This window comes from Molothrus aeneus, chromosome 4 (genome assembly GCF_037042795.1).
Source record: "Molothrus aeneus isolate 106 chromosome 4, BPBGC_Maene_1.0, whole genome shotgun sequence".
Lineage (NCBI taxonomy): Eukaryota > Metazoa > Chordata > Aves > Passeriformes > Icteridae > Molothrus > Molothrus aeneus.
The window spans coordinates 30646409-30668568 of NC_089649.1; the positions used below are offsets into that span (position 1 = coordinate 30646409).

Sequence of the window (22160 nt, forward strand, 5' to 3'; positions counted from 1 at the left end):
AAGTTTTACTGATGAATCTGTCTCCAAGTGTTATGCAAACAACCATTCAATTAAAAGTTGGGTAAATAATAAAGGTTTTTTACCCTCTGAAGAGCACAGTCACGTGATTATTTATTGATTAGCTTCTAAGTGCCTGCTGTAGAACAGTTTATAGTATTTAAAGACATTAAATATTCAATATTAAACAAAAAAAAAATTAGAAAAGTAGGGTTTTCTAAAGGTCGTTAAACTTGGAAGTTAAACACTTAAAGAAAATATGACCACAAGGACCAGTTCCTGAGGCACTTGCACATTTGATGGGTTTAGACTAAATTAAAACTAAGGACCCTTGGCTTTGGTTTTTTGTTGTTTATATTATTCACATTTTTTATTCTTTTTAAAATAAACGTAGCGTTTTTCCCCTCCATCAGTTAAGGCAGAAATAAAATTATGAAGAGAAGCCACATTTATTAATACCAGTTCTACAAATAATCAGTATGTAATGTAAATCTTCCCTGGACTGAATACACTGGTACCATTCACATTTGTCGGGGTCCCAGGATCACATCTATCCTATAAGCTAACTTCTATGAGAGTTTTAATTACAATCATGCTTTTCTTCCCCACTGAAATGTAAAATATTTGATATTTATTTATGCTTATGAAAAAAGGAAAATAGTATAAACAGAGACAAGCAGTATACTAGTATTTGGTAAAATCTCTTATATTCTTAGAAGAATTTGATCTTCTTAGCAAATAGAAGTATTATTAAACACAAACTAACATTTTGTGATCAAAGCCACCTGTTTACCCTGAAGCTTTGCTAAATTTCCTTTAATCAAAACAACTTAAATTGAATCTTAATTACATTTCTATAGATTGAATGGGAGAACACAATGGCATTCTGACACCACAGTTCCTTGGGGCATTTCAGTGATTTCAGGCTGGCTTTTTAGCCTGATCCAGGAACACATCTACACTTAAAAGATCTAGGATCAGAGCAGTTTATCTATTGCCATAAAGCTCTGATCTTTATTTTCTTTCGTTAAATGTAACAATTAAAAAATTTGGCTTGTAGTCCCAAACAAGCACAGAGGAAGGAATGGCTGAATAACCACAGCAGTAATTACTGCAACAGCCATCTTCACCCTTCAGTCTCTCTTCTGTTTGCAATCATCCAAGAATATTGATTAGTTTTCCAAAATTACTAACACATTTTTATTTACTGATTCATAATCCAATATACAGGCTGTTACTTAAGATCTAGTAATCCACTAGTCTCACAAAACCCTTAGGATATAAGGGAATGCTGCTTTTGTTTTACTGAGGGAAGTTTGAATTATAAAAGAGAAATTACTTGTTCAAGGTGAATCTCATGGGCTGTTTTAATTGAGAATATAGTGCAAGTCAGATCTTTAAATACATCTGGCCAATTAAATAGTGAGATTTGTGGACAGAAATACACAAAAGCCATTCCTTTCTGCCCCTCATCAGGACAGAACCAATCCCTGTTGCAGGAGAAGATACCACATCTAATTGGTTGGAGGGATAATTGTTAATGTTCTTTGAATGATAAAAAGTAGCGCAGTAATTCTCATCAATATCCAGAACAAATCCAAATAAATCTGTAAGTACCTTGGGACTGAAGCTGGTTGGTCTGTAGGTGGCATTCCATTGTGCAATCTCTACCTAGAGAGACACGGTAGAAGCATGCACCAAGTGACCATGTACCAATAGCCTCCGACCTTCTCTACCCCATCCTACTCCCCTTTCTCCTTCTTCTGCAAAGTCTAAAACTTCAGTAAGGTATTTATGAAAGCTACTACAGTTTGTGAAGGGTTTTGTGAAAACAAGAAATGTCAGGGTGCAACTAGTTTCCAACACTCAAATCATCTGAGCTTGCATGCACTGCCCAGCAAAACAACAAGTAAATGCCGTCCACCCATCATTAAAGCAATTTTGCTATATGAATGAACCCACTGATGGTTAGACAATGCCTCCTCCATTGCATCTTTTTCATGCTGGTGCATTTGAAAGGGGCAAACAGGTATTGGCTACATCCACAGTAACTTTTCCCTGCTGCTGCACATAAAAAAAAGGTTTCCCTATACTATTCATTACAATTTCAATTCCAAAAAGAGGGGAAATTGGCGACTACAAGAAGAGGGATTTCATGCCCACCTGCTGCACTGTTCTCAGGCACACTTGCTTCGTACAGGCTGTGGCTGAATGAGATCACCTCCTCTTGCTCTTCTGTAAAGATAATGACCACAGCTGTGGCTGTTCGAGGTGTGATGCCTTGATCTGAAGCTGTCACTAGCAGCAGGGTACTGAAGTCCTTGGAAGCCAAGGGCTCCCGAAGAATGATGTCACCTGTCTTCACATCGACCTGAAATACAGTTTCTGCCATCATCAAATTAAAAACAACAGCTCCATTTGATCCCAGATCCACGTCCTCTGCTCTCACAGTGGCTACTGTCTCATTCACAGCAGTTTCAGCAGGCACAAAGACCCTGATAGGATTCTGCAAAAAACCAGGATCGTTGTCATTGACATCATTAACATGCACCACAACACTGACAGTGGTGCTCCTCGGAAAATGGGTGCTACAGTCACTTGCCACAGCCCTAAAAGTGTACTGGGACTTGGTCTCCCTGTCCAGTGCCTTTGTAGTAACAATGGATCCTGTGACACTATTGATGGCAAATGCTCCATAGGTGTCATCAATAAGGGAGTACATAACTTCACCATTCAGGCCAGCGTCTTCATCAGAAGCAGAGAGGTCCAGGATGGCTGAGCCTTCCTCCAGGTCTTCTGTCACTGAGATTTGATACTGGGTCTTCGCAAACAACGGGCTGTGATCATTTTCATCCAAGACTGCTAGATGGAGCTGTGCAGTGGAGCTTCTCAAGGGACTGCCTAGGTCATGGCACTCAATTACAAGAGTGAAATTGCTGATGTCTTCTCTGTCTAAACTACGAGTGACCAGCAGCTTGCCTGACGTGTTATTTAGTGTGAAGTATTCTCCAACATTTCCACCTTTCAAACACATAAAAAATGAAATGATCACAAACAACTACTTTTAAAAAAGAACCCCTTGTGAATGCTTTATACTAATTGCAGTAACAAGGTCCAATTGCTCATACAGCTGGTGTGCTCATGTACCTTTCACATATTATATTTCTCATACAAATTAAAACCTGTATTTAATTTAAATCAGTGAGTGGCAATGATAGCAAATGCAGAATGTCATAACAATTTAGACTGGCCTTTTGGCCAGATGCATATCTTTTTTTCCCAAAATAGCCTACCTTATAAAAGCTCATGCATCTAGGCTGCTCCATGAAGTGACCTCTTCCCAACCTTAGTTACAAATTCCACAAATCCAAAAAGCATTGCTGACAATTGTAATTGCTTGCTCCTAGTTCTGTTCTACAAACCTATCTCTTGGAACTCAAGAGTTGGGCAAGGTAATGATTTGGGAGCACTGAGAATAAATGTGAAGCAGTCAATTGAAAAGTCAGCATTTTGAGTAACAGTGAATGGCTTACATACTTTATAACATGCAGAAAGACCAAAGGTAAGTAAATTAAATGTCATAGAGATCACAACATTAAAACCAAGAAAAAAAAGGAATTCATAACTGTTTCTTCAAAGAAAAATGTGTTGGTTTTTACCACAGTAGCTCTCTGCCTACATTTGAGCTATTGCTGAGAGCCACAAACCAAAGTAAGCACAGCAAACTTGTACTTGTCCAAAGATACTACAGGAGGCTTTGAACAGCTGTGGAGCTTACATTGGCATAGGGGACACAGGGAGAGTTTGGCAAGATGGAAGCCAAGTATGACATTATTAATTGCTGGGTGAAAGAAGCACTCACAAAATAAAATTTAATAAATAGCATTACATAAATAAATTTCAATTAATTCTTGGGTACATTTTCAAGGGAATATTTACATTCAGACTTCTACAACTATAACAAAAAGGACAAAAATTATGCCTTCATGATTAATGCCTTGTTCTAGCATTTGGTGTTTTTTTTGTTTCAGTGTTCTGCACTATTTCAAATCCAGAACGCAGAATGAAAGTATGCCTGGGAAGTGCTTATTAGTGCTGACAAAAGGGTGAAAGATCTCTTTTCTTTTCCACTGAAAAGAAGCATGGGAGCTCAGGAGGCCTGGTAAAGTCAAGACTAGCCTAAAACTTGGATGCTGCTATTTAAATATTTCCCTGATTCATACTAACAAAATGATGGAATATAACTTACCAGTTATTTTGTATCTTAGAGCTCCATTATTGCCAGCATCCATATCTACAGCCTGGATAATGTAAACAACAGAAAGCTGTTGGTTCTCTGGAATAAATATCTCAGAAGGAGGAAGAAGAAATGTGGGAGAGTGATCATTTTCATCCAGCACTGTGCAGATTACTGTCACTGTGCTTGACAGCGACGGAGTTCCACTGTCCCGAACCAAAACTAAGATCAATAAAAAGAAAGCAATTTTCATTCAGTGGTTGTGGTTGCAACAATAGATGTTCTTTAATAATATCAGAGTAAGAGAGTTATCTGTACTATGCAAAAAGCATATGCTCTTCTGTACTGGAAAATCTTACCACATGCATTGACTTCAGAACACATAAAAAAAATAATGCTGATAGTAACACTTCACTCACTCTCACTTCCCACTCTAGAGGCATTCACAGATAATTCACACTGCTACCTTTAATACTGAAAACCTCCTGGGTTTCCCTGTCCAGTGATGCAGCTGTAACGAGCTCTCCACTGTCCGAGTTAATTTTGAATTTCTCATAACCAGCTCCTGGTAAGATTTCATACTGAAGCAAGGAATTCAGCCCTTTAAAACAGAATAGAAGTCTTAGTAAACCATGGCAACTCTCCTCACATTCAGGTGTACTTATTTGTCTCTTTTTTTCCCCTCCAGAGTCTTCTGAATGACAATTCTATACAGATCCTGATCAGACCTACCAGTTGTATATAGTGCAGGGATATTAGCCTTCCCATCTTACTCTAGGGAATAGGTTAAAACTTTTAAAGGTTTTAGAAACCTTTCTTTCAAAGTTGCCCACCTTAGTTGAACAGGAAATGAGACTCAACATTCTTACCTATTATGGTTGTAAGATAATTCCTTTCATATTTCTTCTTGTTTCAATATCCTCCCAAGGAAAGTATAATGTCATCTCTATCACACCTATATTATTGCCTTAAATTAGTTTAATCCTACATTATAACTGAAGGATTTGACTATTGTGCCCTTTTTTTTTTTTTTCATTTTCTTACATTCCAGTCAACCATTCTGTGTTTTTCCCACCCAGAATTAGTCCTTGAGTAAGGCAGGGACAGTTGGTATGCCTGAAAAATTACATGACACTTCTAGTAATTTCAAAACACTACCTGCCTGTTCTCATCTGCTGCAGTCAAGCACAAGACAATCTGCACTGGAGTTGATGGAGAAATACAATGTGAGAGAAGAAACAGAGTCTACAGGTTGTAACATACTCGACTTCATTTGCCTTTGAATAGCTTTGTTAAGTGGTTGACAGTGCTACTGAAATTTGATTAAGAGAATTGCTACCGTGAATGCATTCGCACCCAAACTAAGTCAAGGGAGGGATGTATACAATACACAGCAGGAGGAAAAATGACTTACAGAAATCCTTTCAGCTTTACAGAAGAAGGGAGAAAAATCACATCAGTGAGGACAGTCAAGGTGAATGTCTTCAAAGTCTCAGGTTACTAACATATATTTATCTGATCTACCCATATCAGATAACATTCAACTAAATTTTAAAAGCTATTCACAGTTCTGCTTGCCTTTATCTATCCTTTATCATCAATATTGCTACAGATGAAAAAACAGAGACACAAAGCTGCAGGTCTGATAATATTAGCTTCTTGCCTCCTGCAATTGAGCTGCTTCAACCCAGTTCCTTCTCCAGCAGGTTCCACAATGGACACTATTCACAACCAGGGCTGAAAAAACATGGATGCCATCCAAGTTGACTGTTCACACAATGCTGAAGTTAAAACTTTCAGCCCTTAAAAAACACAGATATGTGACTTCTTAATTACATTTATTTACCAAATATTTACTGACTCCTTTCCCATATCCAACTGCTAGGAGTGTAAAGTAGCATCAGGAAAAAGCTGCACACCCTGCCCAGGAGAGGAGCGTGCTGACTCTACACATGCATACACCACAGCACAACAGCTAGCACATTTGCACTCAATCCAACCTGCTGGTTAATTATTCAGTAGCACTGGTCACACTTTGGGAGCTAAAATTACAAACTGAAATAAAAAATGTCCCCCCTGCCCCAAATCCAGATTCAAGTTTCATCTTTATAGGACTTTACAATAATGTCTAACGGATGGCAGTAAGCCCTGTCTCATAACTCAAAGTCAATGGTTCCTATTAACCTTTTAAGATGTTTTTCCTAAGGCTCTAGACAATAACTATTGAACCACAGAGGTGCACATCAGATTAAAAGGAGACCTTGCCAAATGCTAGTTTGGTTTGCTAGTTCAGTCTTCTGCAAAGACCTACCTCAAGAAAAAACCCTGACCTATCAAATATGCTGCTGGTATCTTTGCTTTGCCATGTGTATTTTTCCAACATGCATATTTTCAAATGTTATCATCTTTTACACTTGCATTTGCTGATGTTGAGCTGTCAGATGTCAGCTGGGTAGGGATGAGGGCATGGAGGGATCCCTAAAGGCTCCCAAAGTCAGGCAACATAGAGATGCAGTAAGTGCAGGTGTTGTAATGTACAGGAAAGAGGTAGCTAAACAAAAGTTTTCAGGGATATTCATGTGAAAGAAAACCATTCCAAAGTCAGAAGCTTTACTTGTGATTTCCCAAAAAAAAGACCCCCTTTCAGTCACAGAGAATGAAGAAGAAAGGAAAATAAAACAAAAAGTTGAGAATGACTGGTTCCTCCCAGTGGTCACTCAGGGAACATACAAAGAGAACAAAAAAGTGTGATGGGATAAAGTCCTCCACTGAGACTATGCAAATATTAATGGGATGTGAACTGCAATTCAAAGAGTATGAAAAAAAAAAGATGGAAAAACAAAAAAAAGGACACCATGACAAGAGTCATTTTATTCCAAAACTGTGTTCCAAAAATGTAAGAAAAGTGAGTAGCATTATATTTATATGACTCATATATAAATCAAATTTTCTTACATTAGGAACATCACTTCAATATTAATTTGAAACAATAGTATGACACACCCACGACATGGGGCCAAATCATGCAAATGTAAGAAAAAGACCCAACAGAAGGACTGTGGTTACTGGAAAATGTACTTCAAAAAACTAGCAGGAAGGAACCATCAGCCACAACAGTGCTCCAGCCCAAAGTGTCTGCACAGGCAGGCACACACTGTGCCACCCAGTGTGGAATGCCCTTCCTCTCCACACTGCCAAGCCACCCTGACTCCCTCCCACTAACTGCTCTGGAAAGTTCCTTTCTGCTGTATTTCCCACAAGATGTGAAAAAAATATAAGGGATGGAAAAGGAGGGAGAAGAATTCAAGCAAATTCTCAGTTGTCTCCTTTATCTTCCAAACCTTTCTTCAAGTATCATCTTTTTTGTGATCCACAAAAAAAAGAAAATATTTGGAAAAGTGAGCTACAGAGGCAGACTGCAGTACAGCTCAGCTGTTTTGGAGATCATAACAGGCAGGGATACCTACACATTTCCCAATTTCTAAATACTTTACAGACTTGTGGGGAAATGTCTTTTTTATATAATACCTCTACTGAGCCCACATCAGCCTTTTTAATCAATAAGTGTTCTACATTAACATTACCAATCTTACTGAATACATAAGTTTATTTTGCTAAAAAGTTCCATTATCTGTTTTTAAGATAGCACAATCTGACACAATTCTAAAGAAAGTACAGAAAGTGAACCTACAGTAAAAATTAAGCCATTCACAGAGCTGAGACTACCTTTGGGCCAAAGATGGCAGTATTGTAATATTTAACTCTCTTTCCAGATTTTATTATTTATCACATAGACCTTGTATAAGTGCTCCAGCACACGGACTAACTGTAACATCATATGCTATGCATTTTAGACAGTTCAAAAGAGCATGTAGTTGAAGAACTGGAGGGAATTTTTTGTTGCTTAGCAGACTCTCAGGTTTAGTCCTTACATGTGATTCACTGAGGAGATGAACCATCCACACATCTTATTTCTCCATTCTGTGTATTTTTGAAATGCATTAACACTCTTTAGCATGTAAAAAGCCTCTTTAAAACCCGGGGCAGTTTCCACTATCCCTTCACAGCTCAACAAGCATGAAAATCTTGGATGACAGTGCCCCTCTCTGGTCAGAAAAGATAAGCGCACATTTGCAGGCTCTGTTACAAAACCAGGACTCTAGACTAACTGCTTTAAAACTATCCAAAATGCTTTGATTAAGAGGGACAAAATGTTCAGATATTGACTTTGAGTTGAATATTGTTCGCTGATTTATAACCAGAGAACGTTGTCTTTCTTCACGTGAAACCTACAATATGCTGTGTCACACAAGAACACATTTTACATTTAATATAATCATCAGAGCTGAAGCTACCCCAAAGTGCAAGTCAGAATAGCTCCAAGCTCTAATGAAGATTGAGAGTCTGAACCAAAACTCACATTTGGAAACTCAAAAGACATACTTTACCTTGGGAATAGCACAGCAGCTGTACACACAAGGCATCAAGATTGGATTAGTCTACTATGGTCCACAAGTAAATTACAAGCAGAAGGACACAAATTACCTGCATCTTGGTCCACAGCCTCCACTCTTATGACAAACTCCCCTGGATCTCGGTTTTCAGGAACTGCAGTCTCATAAAGTTGCTTCAGGAATCCCGGGGCCTCGTCATTCACATCAAGAACAATGATGGTTAGAACTTGTGTGGCAGAGAGAGCTGGGCTGCCATCATCAAGAGCCATGACTGTCAAACTGTAGCGCTCCTGAACCTCACGGTCTAGAAACTGGGCTGTAGTTAAGAGTCCTAGTTTAAAGAAGAAAAGGTTTTAAAAAAGTATCCTGCTCCAGGTTAGGATCCTAGCTGTTCCAGCACTCACAGCTCCAATGTAGCATCACCATACCACTGCCGCAAGGCTTCGGGACTTGCAGTCTTTCATTACCTTTGATTTCCTGTACAGTGCTAATTGGCTCAGAAATATTGCCTTTGGTATCCAGGGAAATTGGGGTTCATGGAAAATTCAAGAAGTTCAGAGATTGCTTTTTATTTAACTTTGGGGATAACTTTTTAGCTATATTTAACTTAAATATTTGTCTTCTTTGCACATAAGTAATGCAGTTAGGAGCTCCACAAACCAGTGTAAGCTCCATCACCTAATAGATTCAAAATCAGAATAAAAACCAGAAAATATTACAACAATTAAAGTATTATTAGCATTTGTGAGACCATAGTATAATAGTTAGAAAGCAGAGAATTTCAGCGAGCTGAAGAATGAAATTTATCAGCACTTTGAGCCTCCACTGAACACATTCCATCCACAGTATAATGCAGACTCCCTGATCTCAACTTTGCCTTTCCTCATGTGCACATATCATAACATACATGTGTGCACATGCTTTAAGTATGCATCATGCCAAAATCAGAATGAAGTATTTCACTGCCCGCATTTTCTTCCCACCTTCCTCAATACACCATTGGAAGATGCCCCAGTACACCCACACAATACAGTAACAGTGTTATGCCAAAATTTTTGAGCTGAGTCTCACAGTGTTTGACTACTGTGCTCTGCACTGCCCTGCTTGTATGGTGCTCTGCCCAAGGCAATCACCCCTGAGGACAATAAGTCACCTGGGCAGAGTGCCACACTAATGTGGTATTTCACTATTGTATGGTACGCACTCCCAAATGTTACTGTGAGAATCACAACACAAGAAACCCCAGAGAAGAGAAGTCACGGTACCTGTGATTTTATCCAGTACAAATGCTTTGTTTTCATTGCCTGCAAGAATGTGATATGTAACCTGTCCATTTCTTCCCTCATCAGGATCCTTTGCAACTATGTGGTGTACAAGGAAGCCCACCTCCACATCCTCCATGACATAGGAAAGATGTGAAGATGTAAAACTGGGACTGTTGTCATTGATATCTAAAATAACAATTTTGACAGCCAGGGAATCCAGCCGACGATCAGTCAGATTTATCGCCTGGTCTTCTGCAAACACTGTCAAGATCACAGAACGAGTAATCTCCCTGTCTAGTGGAGAAGCTGTGGTCAAGGTGCCATACAAAGGGTGAATAAGAAATGGATTTTCACCTGTGTTACTTATTTCTAAGGAATACTCTATTTTGCTGTTCAGAAAACTGCCATCTCCATCCTTTGCATTGAATGTGTAAACCAGAGTGCCAACAGGTACATTTTCTTCTATGCCAATCACTACAAAGTCATCTTGAAAATGTGGAGAATGATCATTCTTATCTTCTACATCAATACTTAGGAAGACAGTGCTATTTTGTGGAGGATTATTATAATCCTTTATAATAACTTGCAAAAGAAAGTGTGAATCTGTTTCATAGTCGAGCTCCTTGGAAAGATAAAGGTCTCCTGTTAAGCTGTCTACTTCAAAATGAACATTATCATCTTTAGCAATACTGAAATGCAGTTTCCTGTTAAGTGCTAGATGGTTACTCAATGCCTTCAGAGAATCCAACACTTGTGCAGGTTTAAAATTTTCAGGTACGACAAAGTGCTTGAAGTTCTGAAAGAAGCCAGATCTCCTGTTGGGAAGTGGGATCACCTGCAACCAAAACACAAAGACTGCAATATTTTCCCACTGTTATTGTTAATATTGTAATGTGTAGTGGGCTGACCCTAGCTGGATGCGAGGTAAAGCTGCTTTTTCACTCCTCTCTGCCACTGGACAGGGGACAGGAAACATAATGAAAGTTCATGAGCTGAGATAAGGACCAGGAGAGGTCACTCAGCAAATACCATCACAGCCAAAACAGACTAGAAATAGAGATATTAACTGAACTTAGTGCAAACAAAATCAGAGCAGGATAATGAGAAGTACAATAAGAGCTTAAAAACACACCTTCCCCCCACCCCTCCCTCCTCTTCCAGGAGTGCAGGGAGACAGGGAATGGGGTTCACAATCAATTCATCACCGGGTGTTTCTCCCGTTGCTCAGGGAGAGGAGTCCTTTAATTCTCTTTAATTGTAGGAACAGCATTTGCCTTGCCCGGACTGAAGCTACAAGCTATCCAAAATTAACCATCTTTAGGGTAACTTGAAAATAGCAGCCTCAATAACATTCAGCCTCTGACAGAGGAGTGCGCAGGTGGCTGGGACAAAGCAGGTCCACTGTGGCTCAATGAACAGCAGGTGGCTGGCTATGGAATGAGCACATGCTGCATTTCACACTCCCATGAGGAGCCGCCCCATATAAATCACCACAAAGAAATAAGATATCCTTATACAATTTAATTTATAGAATTTAGAAAAGAGAGCAACTCAGGGAAGGGAACAAATCTGCTCTCTTCCCCACTTTCAGTCCCACTTGATATTTTTTTCTCTGCCTACCTGGATATTTTCCTCCTATTTCCCAGTGTTTCCAATGATCTCCTAAAGCACAAGCATCATCTATTTGCAAGATGATCCAGAATGCTGCTATGCATTCTTAACAAATCAAAATGATTTGCCCTCTCATTTCCTCCCTCAACAGAAAAACAGCTAAAGAAAATTACCATGAGACAAGGTGCTTACAATTTTGAGCTTCTTCCTTTTTTCAGTCTATTTCCCAACCTTCTTCCAATTTTTTTTTTTCTTCAAAGAAACTAAGCATTTAACATAATTGTTCTATCTGCACAAGGTAAATAAGTACCTGGATGTAAACAGCAGCACGTCCTTGAAGCGAAGGCATCCCCTGGTCCTTGGCTATCACCATCATTGTGTAGTCAGATCTCTCAGCATGTGACAGAGGCCGGGTTGTTCTTAACTCTCCACTGACAGCATCAATCTGGAAGTATCCTATATCGTCTTCTGTGGGGTAAAAATGGACATGTGTTATTGAAAATCAGTAACAGCTTGATTCCATAGTACTGAACATTGTAATGAACAGTGAAAAAAAGCAGGACCCGGAGGAAAGGAACTTGCTGCACTCATTTGTATCTCTCTGGCTTTTTTGGTTTACCTCCTCTTCCTTCATTGAGTACTTATTATAAACTACTTAATGTGGATTTAGAAAAATATGGAGAGAAACTCCATAGAGTACTAAAGCAACTGCCCAGTTTTGTACCAACTTCACTCACACCAGTGGTGTGTGCATCAGGAGGGTGACAGATAGCCCAGGACTGGTCCTCCCATTTCTAACCTTGGCAAACAGGGCCAGAGAAAGAATTAAGTCTTAGTCTCCAAACTGGCATGAAGAGTAAAGTATCTCCTGTGACTCACAGATCATGGGGTCAGCAAAGAGCACTGTTGACCCCTACAATATGCCATGATTGCATGATTGCAGCCATGCCACCTGCCCTCCCTGTGCTCTGTACCAGCAGACAGATGGGGGTAGCCACAATCTTACAGTAAGCTGTTGCAGAGCAACAATATTGGAAATTATGCTCATATCTTTCATCGAGGACTGGCGGCATTCTAATAATAAGTGACTTTTAATTGAAGTTATTACTTGCAGCCACATCATTTATTTGAGAGTTGCAAAGAATAATTTTACCACAGATGAATAAATAGCTCTTCTTGACTTAGAATTAGAGAATCATTTAAGTTGAAGAAAAGACCCTTAAGATCATCAAGTGGAACCTTTAACCCAACACTGCCAAATTCCCGAAACCATATCCCTAAGTACCATGTCTACATGTGTTTTAAATACCTTTGGGGATGATGACTCCACAACCTCCCTAGGAAGCCTGTTCCAATGCTTGACAAAAAATTAAGTAAAGAAATTTTTCCAATCTAAACCTCCCCTGGGAAAAGAGACTGATACATATCTCCCCCATGTTCAAGAAATAGAATACAAATTACTTTCAAATTTTAGTAAAATGGGAAATACCTATTACTCTGTATACATGACCAGAAACTGAGAAAATGACAATTGTTATAAGTACTTCTCTCTTAGAATACTATCCAAACAGCTTTCTGTTATGTGAATTTTCAGTAAGGTGCGCTAGCAGGTTAAATAAAGTCCTGCAGCATAACAGCCACTATTACAGTAAGCAACTGTGGTAAAAATAAATTCAGTGCAGATGTAGCACACAAAACACACATAAACAACTATATTTCCATAGACACCTAAGTGAGCATGAAGCTGTTTATGTTCTCCAAATCTGCACACTCAAATTAGTTAACTGCACATATAGATGTTCACTTTTGTATCCAATTATATCATCTGCAACTGTAAAATATTTGCACCTGTAACATTTGAAGAAAAAAACCATTTAGCAAACTAATTAGAAAATTGGGTTTTCACAACCAATAAATAGGAGGTTTTTTTAATATTGTTCTGCTATTTTTTGCATGAATATAGCTTTCTAATTCTCCATCAGTCCCTTCTGAGTTGAGTCTTGCCGTCTGGAACATTAACAAGGAAATTGCCAACAAACGGAAACAATATATAAAGACAATTATATTGAATGAGACAGTCTTGCATTTTTCATTTTTCATGGTAGTTTCAAAATATTAATGATATATCACTCTTTTCATAAATAGCTTTTGGTTTACTTTCCTGGTGTAGGTCCCAACAAGATGTCTACAGTCACAGATCTGCTACTTTGTTCCATATAATGTTTAATGACACAAAATCCCAGCTAGGCAAAAGTCACAGGAGATATGAGAAACAGAACACAATGTGAATTGCATGCATATATTTTCAGTATTTTGCTAAAACCTACACTTAGAGTTACACTAAAATTCAGATATTGCATGATATAGTTTTGTGCATATTTTGGTGGTAAAAAAGTCTGAAAATTTTGGAAAGAGACATTGTATAGAAGAAAAACCCCTTGGGACTTCCATTTTGTAAGTGTTTCATGTTTTCATTTTTTTATCTGATTCCACATTATAAAGACAATCAAAACTGAAATGCCCCATGTCTGTTTTTTTGGTATTTTTATCAATCTATTTTTAAAATATTTTTATTTAGTATTCCAAGTGTAGCCATTTGATTGAAATTCAGAAAAAACTTTTACACTGGGAAAAAAGTTTAACACCCACACAGCATGTCAGTCATTGGTCTAAAAGCTCATGCTCGCTGCACTTCCAGAAATATTTCCTTAGCTCTTATCTCCATAAGTCACCTGAATTAAACAACTGCTGCTTATATCGAACACCCTAAATATGTCCTTTTGCATCTGAGGAGAAAATGAAGAAAGTATATGAGAAATGGATAAGAAATAAGGAAACTGGAAAAAGCAGATTAAGCATGGAACAGAAAAAAACTGAATCTCTCAAAAACTAGACTCCAATGGCCCCAGCCTCTTCTTGAGCTTGCAAAAGTAAACTGCCAATAAATACATATGTTTTTACAATTAAATTTTTCACCTCTGTCTTGTCCAACTGTTGGCCAGACTTTCATTTACATGAGGTTCTCCAAAACTCAGACACTCTTTTAGCTCTGTGGTCTCAAAGATGTTCAGAGAAATTGTAGTTTAAAACCAAAAAGAAAAAACCAATGGTGCCCTGAGAAACACCAAGCAATGTGTTACTGTGAACTTTGGCTGGCTGAACATTTAGGCCTTACAGAAACTGGCATTTAGGCAAAATGGCCCAGAAGGCAGATAGAAAATAACACCAGAGATTTCTCAGAGATTAGTGACCTCAGCACACAGTCATAGTTAGCTACGTATTTTTACCTAATTTCCTGAACAACTATTTCTTTCCTAGGCGTTAAAATACTTAGTGCCCGGACCATGTCCTTCTCCTTTGAGATGATGGAAAAGTTGTTTCCTTTAACAGAAAAGAGGAAGGCAAGGCCATGGCTTCCAAAGAACCTGAACATGATGAGGGCTTGTGCAGAAACGTAGCCCTCTGCAAGTCTGTGAATGCTCCCTGCACGCTGCTTGCAAGTCATTCTGGAGAACAAGGACTTCTTCACAGACACATGGACAGCACTTGCCAATTTGTGCATGTTAGCAGTGTAACTAGGCTTCTCTTGGCACTTGTGTAGTCAAGGGCTAACGTTGCATTCACATAATTGCTCCAAATATAACCGTAAAAGCCTCTGTCAATGCTAGGCTTAACACACAAAGCAGTAGTTCCAGATGCCCTATAAATACACACTAATTTCTGTTATAAATGCAATACTATATCCTATTGACAGTCATAAAGAAGACCAGGCAAATCACTTTCTGACTGCCAGCATCACTAAGGAATAAACAGTACACACAGCTGGGATTAACTCCCTCTGAGTTAGTGATAACACAGAAGTGGAAGTAGGGCCATGTGACCACCCACTTTGATGCATATACATTTTTAAAGCATGGTTTGCTTTGATTTTCTAGGAAGAGGAAGGGGCATTTTGAAGGAAACACTTCCCTGTAACCTAAAATTTATCTGGTGCGTAAACCTCATAGTTCTTTTACAGATTTGCCCTCATGTATTTTGTTGGCATTTGTCATTAACATTCCTACATAGCTTAATATATTGCTCCTATCTTGAAATTTCTTTAAGATCTCGAGAACATTAAAAATTACCCAGGAACATTTACAAGCTTAACAGCTGACACTGACACTCGCAGCTTTCCATCTTGTGGCAGCCCCATGACTGAAGAATAAAGCACTGGTCTGCATGGAGTTCTCCAATTAACCTGCTGTCTCTCTGTTTAACAAATATGGCTGTAAATCAGATCATGTTTCTTCTTCATATTTAAGTACTGAACAGTGTCCCAGAACAAGAAAATACTATTTTAAATATAAACCAGGCGAAAACTTCACCATGAAACAGAAGACCAGATGTTAAAGGCTGTGAGCCAACTAACAGCAACAAAAATTAGTATCAGAGAAGCTCAGCTGTTTCTGGATTTGTTTATCAGGAAAATATCTAGTTCCAAGGCTGGGAGGGATTTTTAGTGGTTTTTTGCATCTGAAATGGGGGGACATGGGGGTGTGTTTGCTGCTGTTTTTATGTTTTTGTTCTTTCCAGAGACGGCTTTTGCAACACCAGTCATATTTTGTGTTGCTAGTCATTTTTATAATTTGAACTCTTACTTACTCCCCTCTGGGGGCCCTACAGTGAAGCCAGTAAGAAAATCCAACATGCTGTTTGAAGGAAGGGGATATAGTTAGATACATGAACAGGCAGAGACCCCTGAAAAACACTTACTGTATTGCCTGGCCATCACTCTTCAAACAAAGGGTTGCACACTGCTCGTCCCCTTTTTCACAAGGGGGAACTTTTTTGTGCAAAATACTCTTACTCACTATGCAGAAGTCTAAGATACCATCCAATTCCCTCTGGAATAGGCAGTCATTTATATTCAAATTAAGGCAATGATGTTTTCTAGCTCTGATGAAACTGTAGGATCTACATGCAAATTACCATAGATTACGAATCCCAAGCTTAAAAAGTATCGATTACATAAATCTGGTAGAATAGAACAGAAACCAAACAAAAAAGAAATAGTCCTGTTCCTGGGAACTCTTACTGTTTTGAAGCAATAGTGAAGGGAAGCAGGAGAACAGACCTGTTTTCCTTCCTGGTTATAGATGGAGTTCTCACTTTTATGGAAGCATAGCAAGTGGTATGCAGCAAATCCAGACATCACATCTATGTCTCCTACCAGTATTAATGCCCCAGTCCCACTCATGTTCTAACTTGGGACTGCTCTATTATTAATTTCACTGCAAACAAAACTGGATCCTACCGCTTACCCCACAAGTGAAATATTACATGTAGGAATTATGGGGAAAAGTAAAGAGAAGTGTTTTTAAGGGGCCACGCTATGTCAGGTTAACACACTGCTAAACAAAGGGTGAAACCCAAACTAAAAACCACAAACCTCATTGCTTGTCCAGATTATCTGCTGATCCCTCTGATCCCTGTCTCAGACCCTCACAAACTGTTATTTTAGCAGGAAAATTTTCAACTGGTCATGGGAAAAGGGAGCTCATTTTTCCTTTAAGATGTTAAACTGACTGAAATACTGAACTGTACAGTAAAAGATCACGATCCTAGTCTTTTCTGAGAGCTGTTTGAACACTTTCTGGCCAGCCACAGAAGCAACCAAACCACATGAAAGATGGGGCAGAGAGCAAAGGGAGGAAAGGCAGCTGCTTACACTTCCTTAAATACTTTGTAAGACACATGGTGGTGCTGATTCCTATTTCCAAAGGCAGCTTTATTCTACCTGACACAAAATAAACATAAAATCTGGTATGATACATGGCTTTTCTAAAATGCTAGTTATTTTAATGTATCCTTTTGTATTAATTAACCCTCAAAATTCTTACCTGATTCTATTGAATATAATACAACACCGTTGTTTCCAGAATCGAAGTCTTTTGCAAAGATGGTGGCAACAAGTGTCCCTGATGGCTGCCCTTCCAAAACCTGTCACCAAGCAGTTCATAAATGATTTGAAATTATACATGGATAAAACCATCTTAATCAAATCCCTTGCCATAACAGAAGAGTTTAGCTGCTGCACTATTTTCCATTTCAGTAATATTTAGCGTGCAATGAGCATTTCAGGAGATGGTTAAACAACAGTTCTAGCAACCCTCTGTCGCAGTCTGTATAGAACACTAACTCGAACATCTTTACTATGGCAAGCTAGGAGGTTCGAAACCAAAAGGGATTCCAGTGCACACATGAACAGAGTTAGGCTCGTGCAATCCTTTAGATCTGGCTGTGTGCGGTGCCCCGATTTGGAAGGACCTGCAGTGCGCGGTGCAGCCACAGGGTGGCGCTGCATGGTGCCCCGCCCCACCTGTCGGCACAGCGCCCCCTGCAGGAAGCGCAGTGCGGTGCCCCGCCCCACCTGTCGGCGCAGCGCCCCCTGGGGGAAGCATGGCGGGTGGTCGTTGCGGTCATGCACGGCGATGCGCACGGTGGCCATGGCGCTGCGCTGGGGCTGGCCCGCATCTGTCACCAGCACCTGCAGCTCGTGGTGTGCCTGCTCCTCGCGGTCCAGCGCCGCCCAGTTTATGATTTCACCTGACAGCCAAAGAAAAGGGGTGAGAAATGGAGTTAGGTGTTTACTGTGTGCTAGGACCTGTCTTAGTGCGTGCAATTATGCATTTAATTTAATGTGAAATAATGATAAGTGCCCTCTGATACACCTGATCATTGACATGAAAACCTCAGCTTTCCAAACCCCATCCTGCAGAAACATTCTGTCAATCACAGTTTTGCATATGTACTTTAGTGCCCTATTGACACATTTTACTGTACACTGGGTGCCCCAGAGCAAAGGTATCAAACAGTATGAACCAAAGTGCCGACCTTCCAAAGAAATCCATCTGGCCTTCACCACACTCCAGGACAGATAATACATGAGCACAGGGGTTTAAGTGCTGACAAGGGGCCTTTATTAATTATGTGCATTAATCATAAACCCTTATGTCTCCCATACATTCTGGTAAACCCAGCAAATAAATCTGACCAATCTTCTCCCTATCTGCTTAGCAATACCCAATACAGCCACAGATTTGCGGTTGATCAAACCTTATCACACAGGTAACCACATGGTTTTTAAAAACCTTCTTGGTTAACTCCTAGTATTCTGTTTGCCTGTAAAGTTCCATAAGTGTACTCAAAAGCTGCTTTTATTTTGAGATTCATACAGAGAAATTCTGGAAAAGCCTTTTCACTCCCCATGGGGACTGGACATCTGGAAATAGGAATTTTAAACAGCAGATCATCGCTTCCTACACAGCATTTTGCTAAACTGGATTATTTACGGTGCCTGTATCCCTTGAAGAATTCCCTTCCTTTAGGCTCTCCATGCTCTGGTCTCTGGTGTTATACTGTGTAGACATAACCTCTATTACTTGAGGCATTTGGGATTCACTGCAGAGTACACCCTATGCTGTGAAAAATTTCTCTCAGCCAATTTGACTTCTTTGATGCCGTGTACAACATGATCTCAGTTTTGATGTCAGTTACAGAAGCATTCACAAGTATTTTAAATCACTTTGTCTAACTTCATAAGTACATTTATAGTTACTTATGGCTGATTTGTACTTTTCAACTCTACTTGATCACAGGCAAAAATTTTTCTCATATGAACTATTGAAGCTATAACTTAAAACAACTTCTTTTAATTTGTTTCAGCCAAACACCAAAATTTATGACCAAGTGACCTGAACAAATTAATGAAAAAAAAATCCTAAGGGCCAGTCCATTCTTCATGAAAATATATTTGGTTTATTCCATTCCCCAAATTGTGACACTCCGAGTTAAAATATTCATATATCAACCCAAAAGATTCACAGCAGTTTCTGGAAGCTTTATACTTTACTTCCGTACTCTTAGGGAAGGCTGCTTTCCAAAAGCAATATTAGGCAGATTACAAATCATAAAATGCTACCTGTGTTGGAATTCATCTTGAAATACTTTCCATCAGACAAGAGGAAATAGGAAAGCTGTCCATTTCTTCCTGAGTCTTTGTCAACAGCTGTAATGGTGCCAACCACACCACTGGGAATCGGATTTTCCTCAATTTCAAAGAAGTAGCTCTCACGCAAAAACATGGGAGAATTATCATTTTCATCCAGGACGTTAACTATTATAGATGTACTTGCATTTTGCCTAAGGTTTTTGTCCTCAGACATGCTGATCAAGGCTCTAAAACACAGCATCTGTGCGCATTCATAGTTCAAGCGTTTCCGAAGATAAATCCAGCCAGTATCAGAGCTGATTCCAAATGCAACAGAATCAGTGCTAGGCTCTAAGGAATACCTCAGATTGGAGGTAACACTGTGTGGATCAAGGGAGTGGGCTTGAACCTGAAGGATTTGGGCACCTGGAGAGGTAGCTTCACTGACTTCTACTTGATACACCAAGCTTTGGAAGACCAAAGTAGGGCCCATCTTCTGCTCTTCAATAACCACTGTCAACATCAGCAAAGAAGTCAGAGGAGGACTCCCGCAGTCTTCAGCTGCTATATGCAGAGTATATTCCTGCTGCTTTTCTGCCACCACTGTCCTGGTAAGGTTTACCACTCCGAGACTTGGATCAATGCTAAATGCATCTGACTGCTTGCTTGCAATACTGTATTTGATTGCCCCATTTAGGCCACTGTCTTTGTCTTCTGCATGAGCAATGTAGACAGCAGTGCCAGGAGGCTGGGTATGTGAGATGGTTACCTTATCAGATTTGGTAAGAAACTCGGGGGGGTTGTCATTGATGTCTGTCACAGATATGTTGACTTGAGTGCTGCTGTAGACGGGGGAGTCACCCAGCTGAGACTGAACAGTGAGCACCACAACAGACTGAGCTTCATAGTCAAGCTGTTTCTTGGTGCGGATAATGCCAAACTGGGGGTCAATAGAGAACTTCCCATGTGGATCACCGGAGCAAATTCTGTAAGAAACCACTTCTAGCGAATCTAGAAATGGAAACAACAACAAAAAGTGTAACAAAAAAAAATGGAAGTGATAACATAAACATTGGCAAGAACATCTGGGGAGAATGCATGCTGTTAAATTCAATGGAATAAATGTAAGCTACACAGATGTTTGACATTCTTGGGCTTTTTATGCTTCCTTCTTCCCATCCCTGGAGCCCTTCAGTAAAATATGAATCTACACAGTTTGTCCACTTCTGCACTCTTTGATTTTCATCACACTGGTATTATAAAACTCTATAGAGAAAATCACATAATAGCCTCTTGTTTGTCCCTGATCTAAAATACAGAAGAAACACGCCTATAAATTAGTCTTATGGGAGCAATTTCACTACACACAGGCATTCATTACAGCGAGGAATGAAACAGGTGGCAGTTCCCTGAAAAAAAATGTAATTTAATAAACTTACTGTTCATGGGTGACCATTCTTGTAACATTTATACATCAGACACTACCTTAAGAAAAAGCTGTCTAAAGATTCAGGCTTTCTATCAAGGCCACACAGTGGGTGCTATCTCCACGCTGAGGACAGTTCTTCCCAAAAGAAAGAAATGGGAGGACCTGACTAATGAAGATTGTATGAAACCTTGCCATCTACCACCTTACATTTACAGATGCATCATCAGGCTGTTATGCGGACTCACAGATCCCACTGCTCTGCATAGGAACCAAGTATGTACAGCTCTCAGGACAGGGCTCTTTATGACCAAGGACTGTCAGGAGCTAATCCATTTCCATTTACAAATGATAACAAAACCAGATGGATTAAATATATTTTCCAAAGGTCCTGCAAACATTCATCTGGACTTCTGCACTTAATTTGAGACAATGTGGGGTTCTGTTTGGTTGCTTGGTTCTGGTTTGGTTTTTTGAGGGGTGGCCAGGAGCACTTCTTGCTGATCCTCTGAAATTTCTGAGTACTCCCTGATTTTAAGTATTGCTCTGAAATTTGCCCTGCATGGCTAACACTTTAACATGAGCCAGTCCGTCACACTTACTTAAACTTTCACAGCATGCTTCCTATCTCCTCATTTACAATTATAGAAATCCATCAGGAAGAAAATGGAGGCATTGCCAATCTCTATGGACCACCAAGGAGAATACCAGAAATCTCCAACTGTTCTAAAGAGTGTCCTGATAAATCAGCCATTACACCAGTTGCTGTAAATACCAAAGATAAATTCAATTTAATGCTTGACAGACTGAATAAATAACACAGAGGTTTATGGGAAAAAAAATAATCTACAGCTATTTCCAGTTAATGGTCACAACAAAAATACAACATAATCTCTGACTGAGAACATGACTTACTTGGAGGCTCTCTGGCCTTTACAGTGCCAATCACGCTGTCTTCAGGTGCATCTTCTGGAACAGAAAAGCTATACCGGGATCTCTCAAATATGGCAGGGACCAAAACAGTCTGAAGGACATTTACTGTGACAGCTGCATTGCTGGCAGAGGGAAGGCCACCCCCATCCCGTGCAGAAACAGTCAGGAAGAATGCAGAATGTGCTAGGTGGCCAAGAGCTGAGGTCAGGTAAATAATTCCTGAGAGTACACAGAAATAAAATAGCACTTAAGAGAGACGTAAGAT

The 22160-nt window shown here is 39.5% G+C and overlaps 1 protein-coding gene across 1 annotated transcript in view; it reads right to left on the reverse strand.

The window, feature by feature from the left end:
* The window catches only part of DCHS2 (dachsous cadherin-related 2), a 61672-nt gene that overhangs the window by 19875 nt on the left and 19637 nt on the right, over positions 1 to 22160 (reverse strand). The window contains exons 3-12 of the mRNA XM_066548201.1: positions 21878 to 22114; positions 19528 to 20547; positions 17977 to 18152; positions 17447 to 17546; positions 11875 to 12032; positions 9954 to 10788; positions 8780 to 9019; positions 4701 to 4835; positions 4247 to 4456; positions 2161 to 3018 (exon numbers count right to left, since the gene is read on the reverse strand). Of these exons, the coding sequence (XP_066404298.1) occupies positions 2161 to 3018; positions 4247 to 4456; positions 4701 to 4835; positions 8780 to 9019; positions 9954 to 10788; positions 11875 to 12032; positions 17447 to 17546; positions 17977 to 18152; positions 19528 to 20547; positions 21878 to 22114 (3969 nt within the window). The remainder of the gene's footprint in view (positions 1 to 2160; positions 3019 to 4246; positions 4457 to 4700; positions 4836 to 8779; positions 9020 to 9953; positions 10789 to 11874; positions 12033 to 17446; positions 17547 to 17976; positions 18153 to 19527; positions 20548 to 21877; positions 22115 to 22160) is intronic.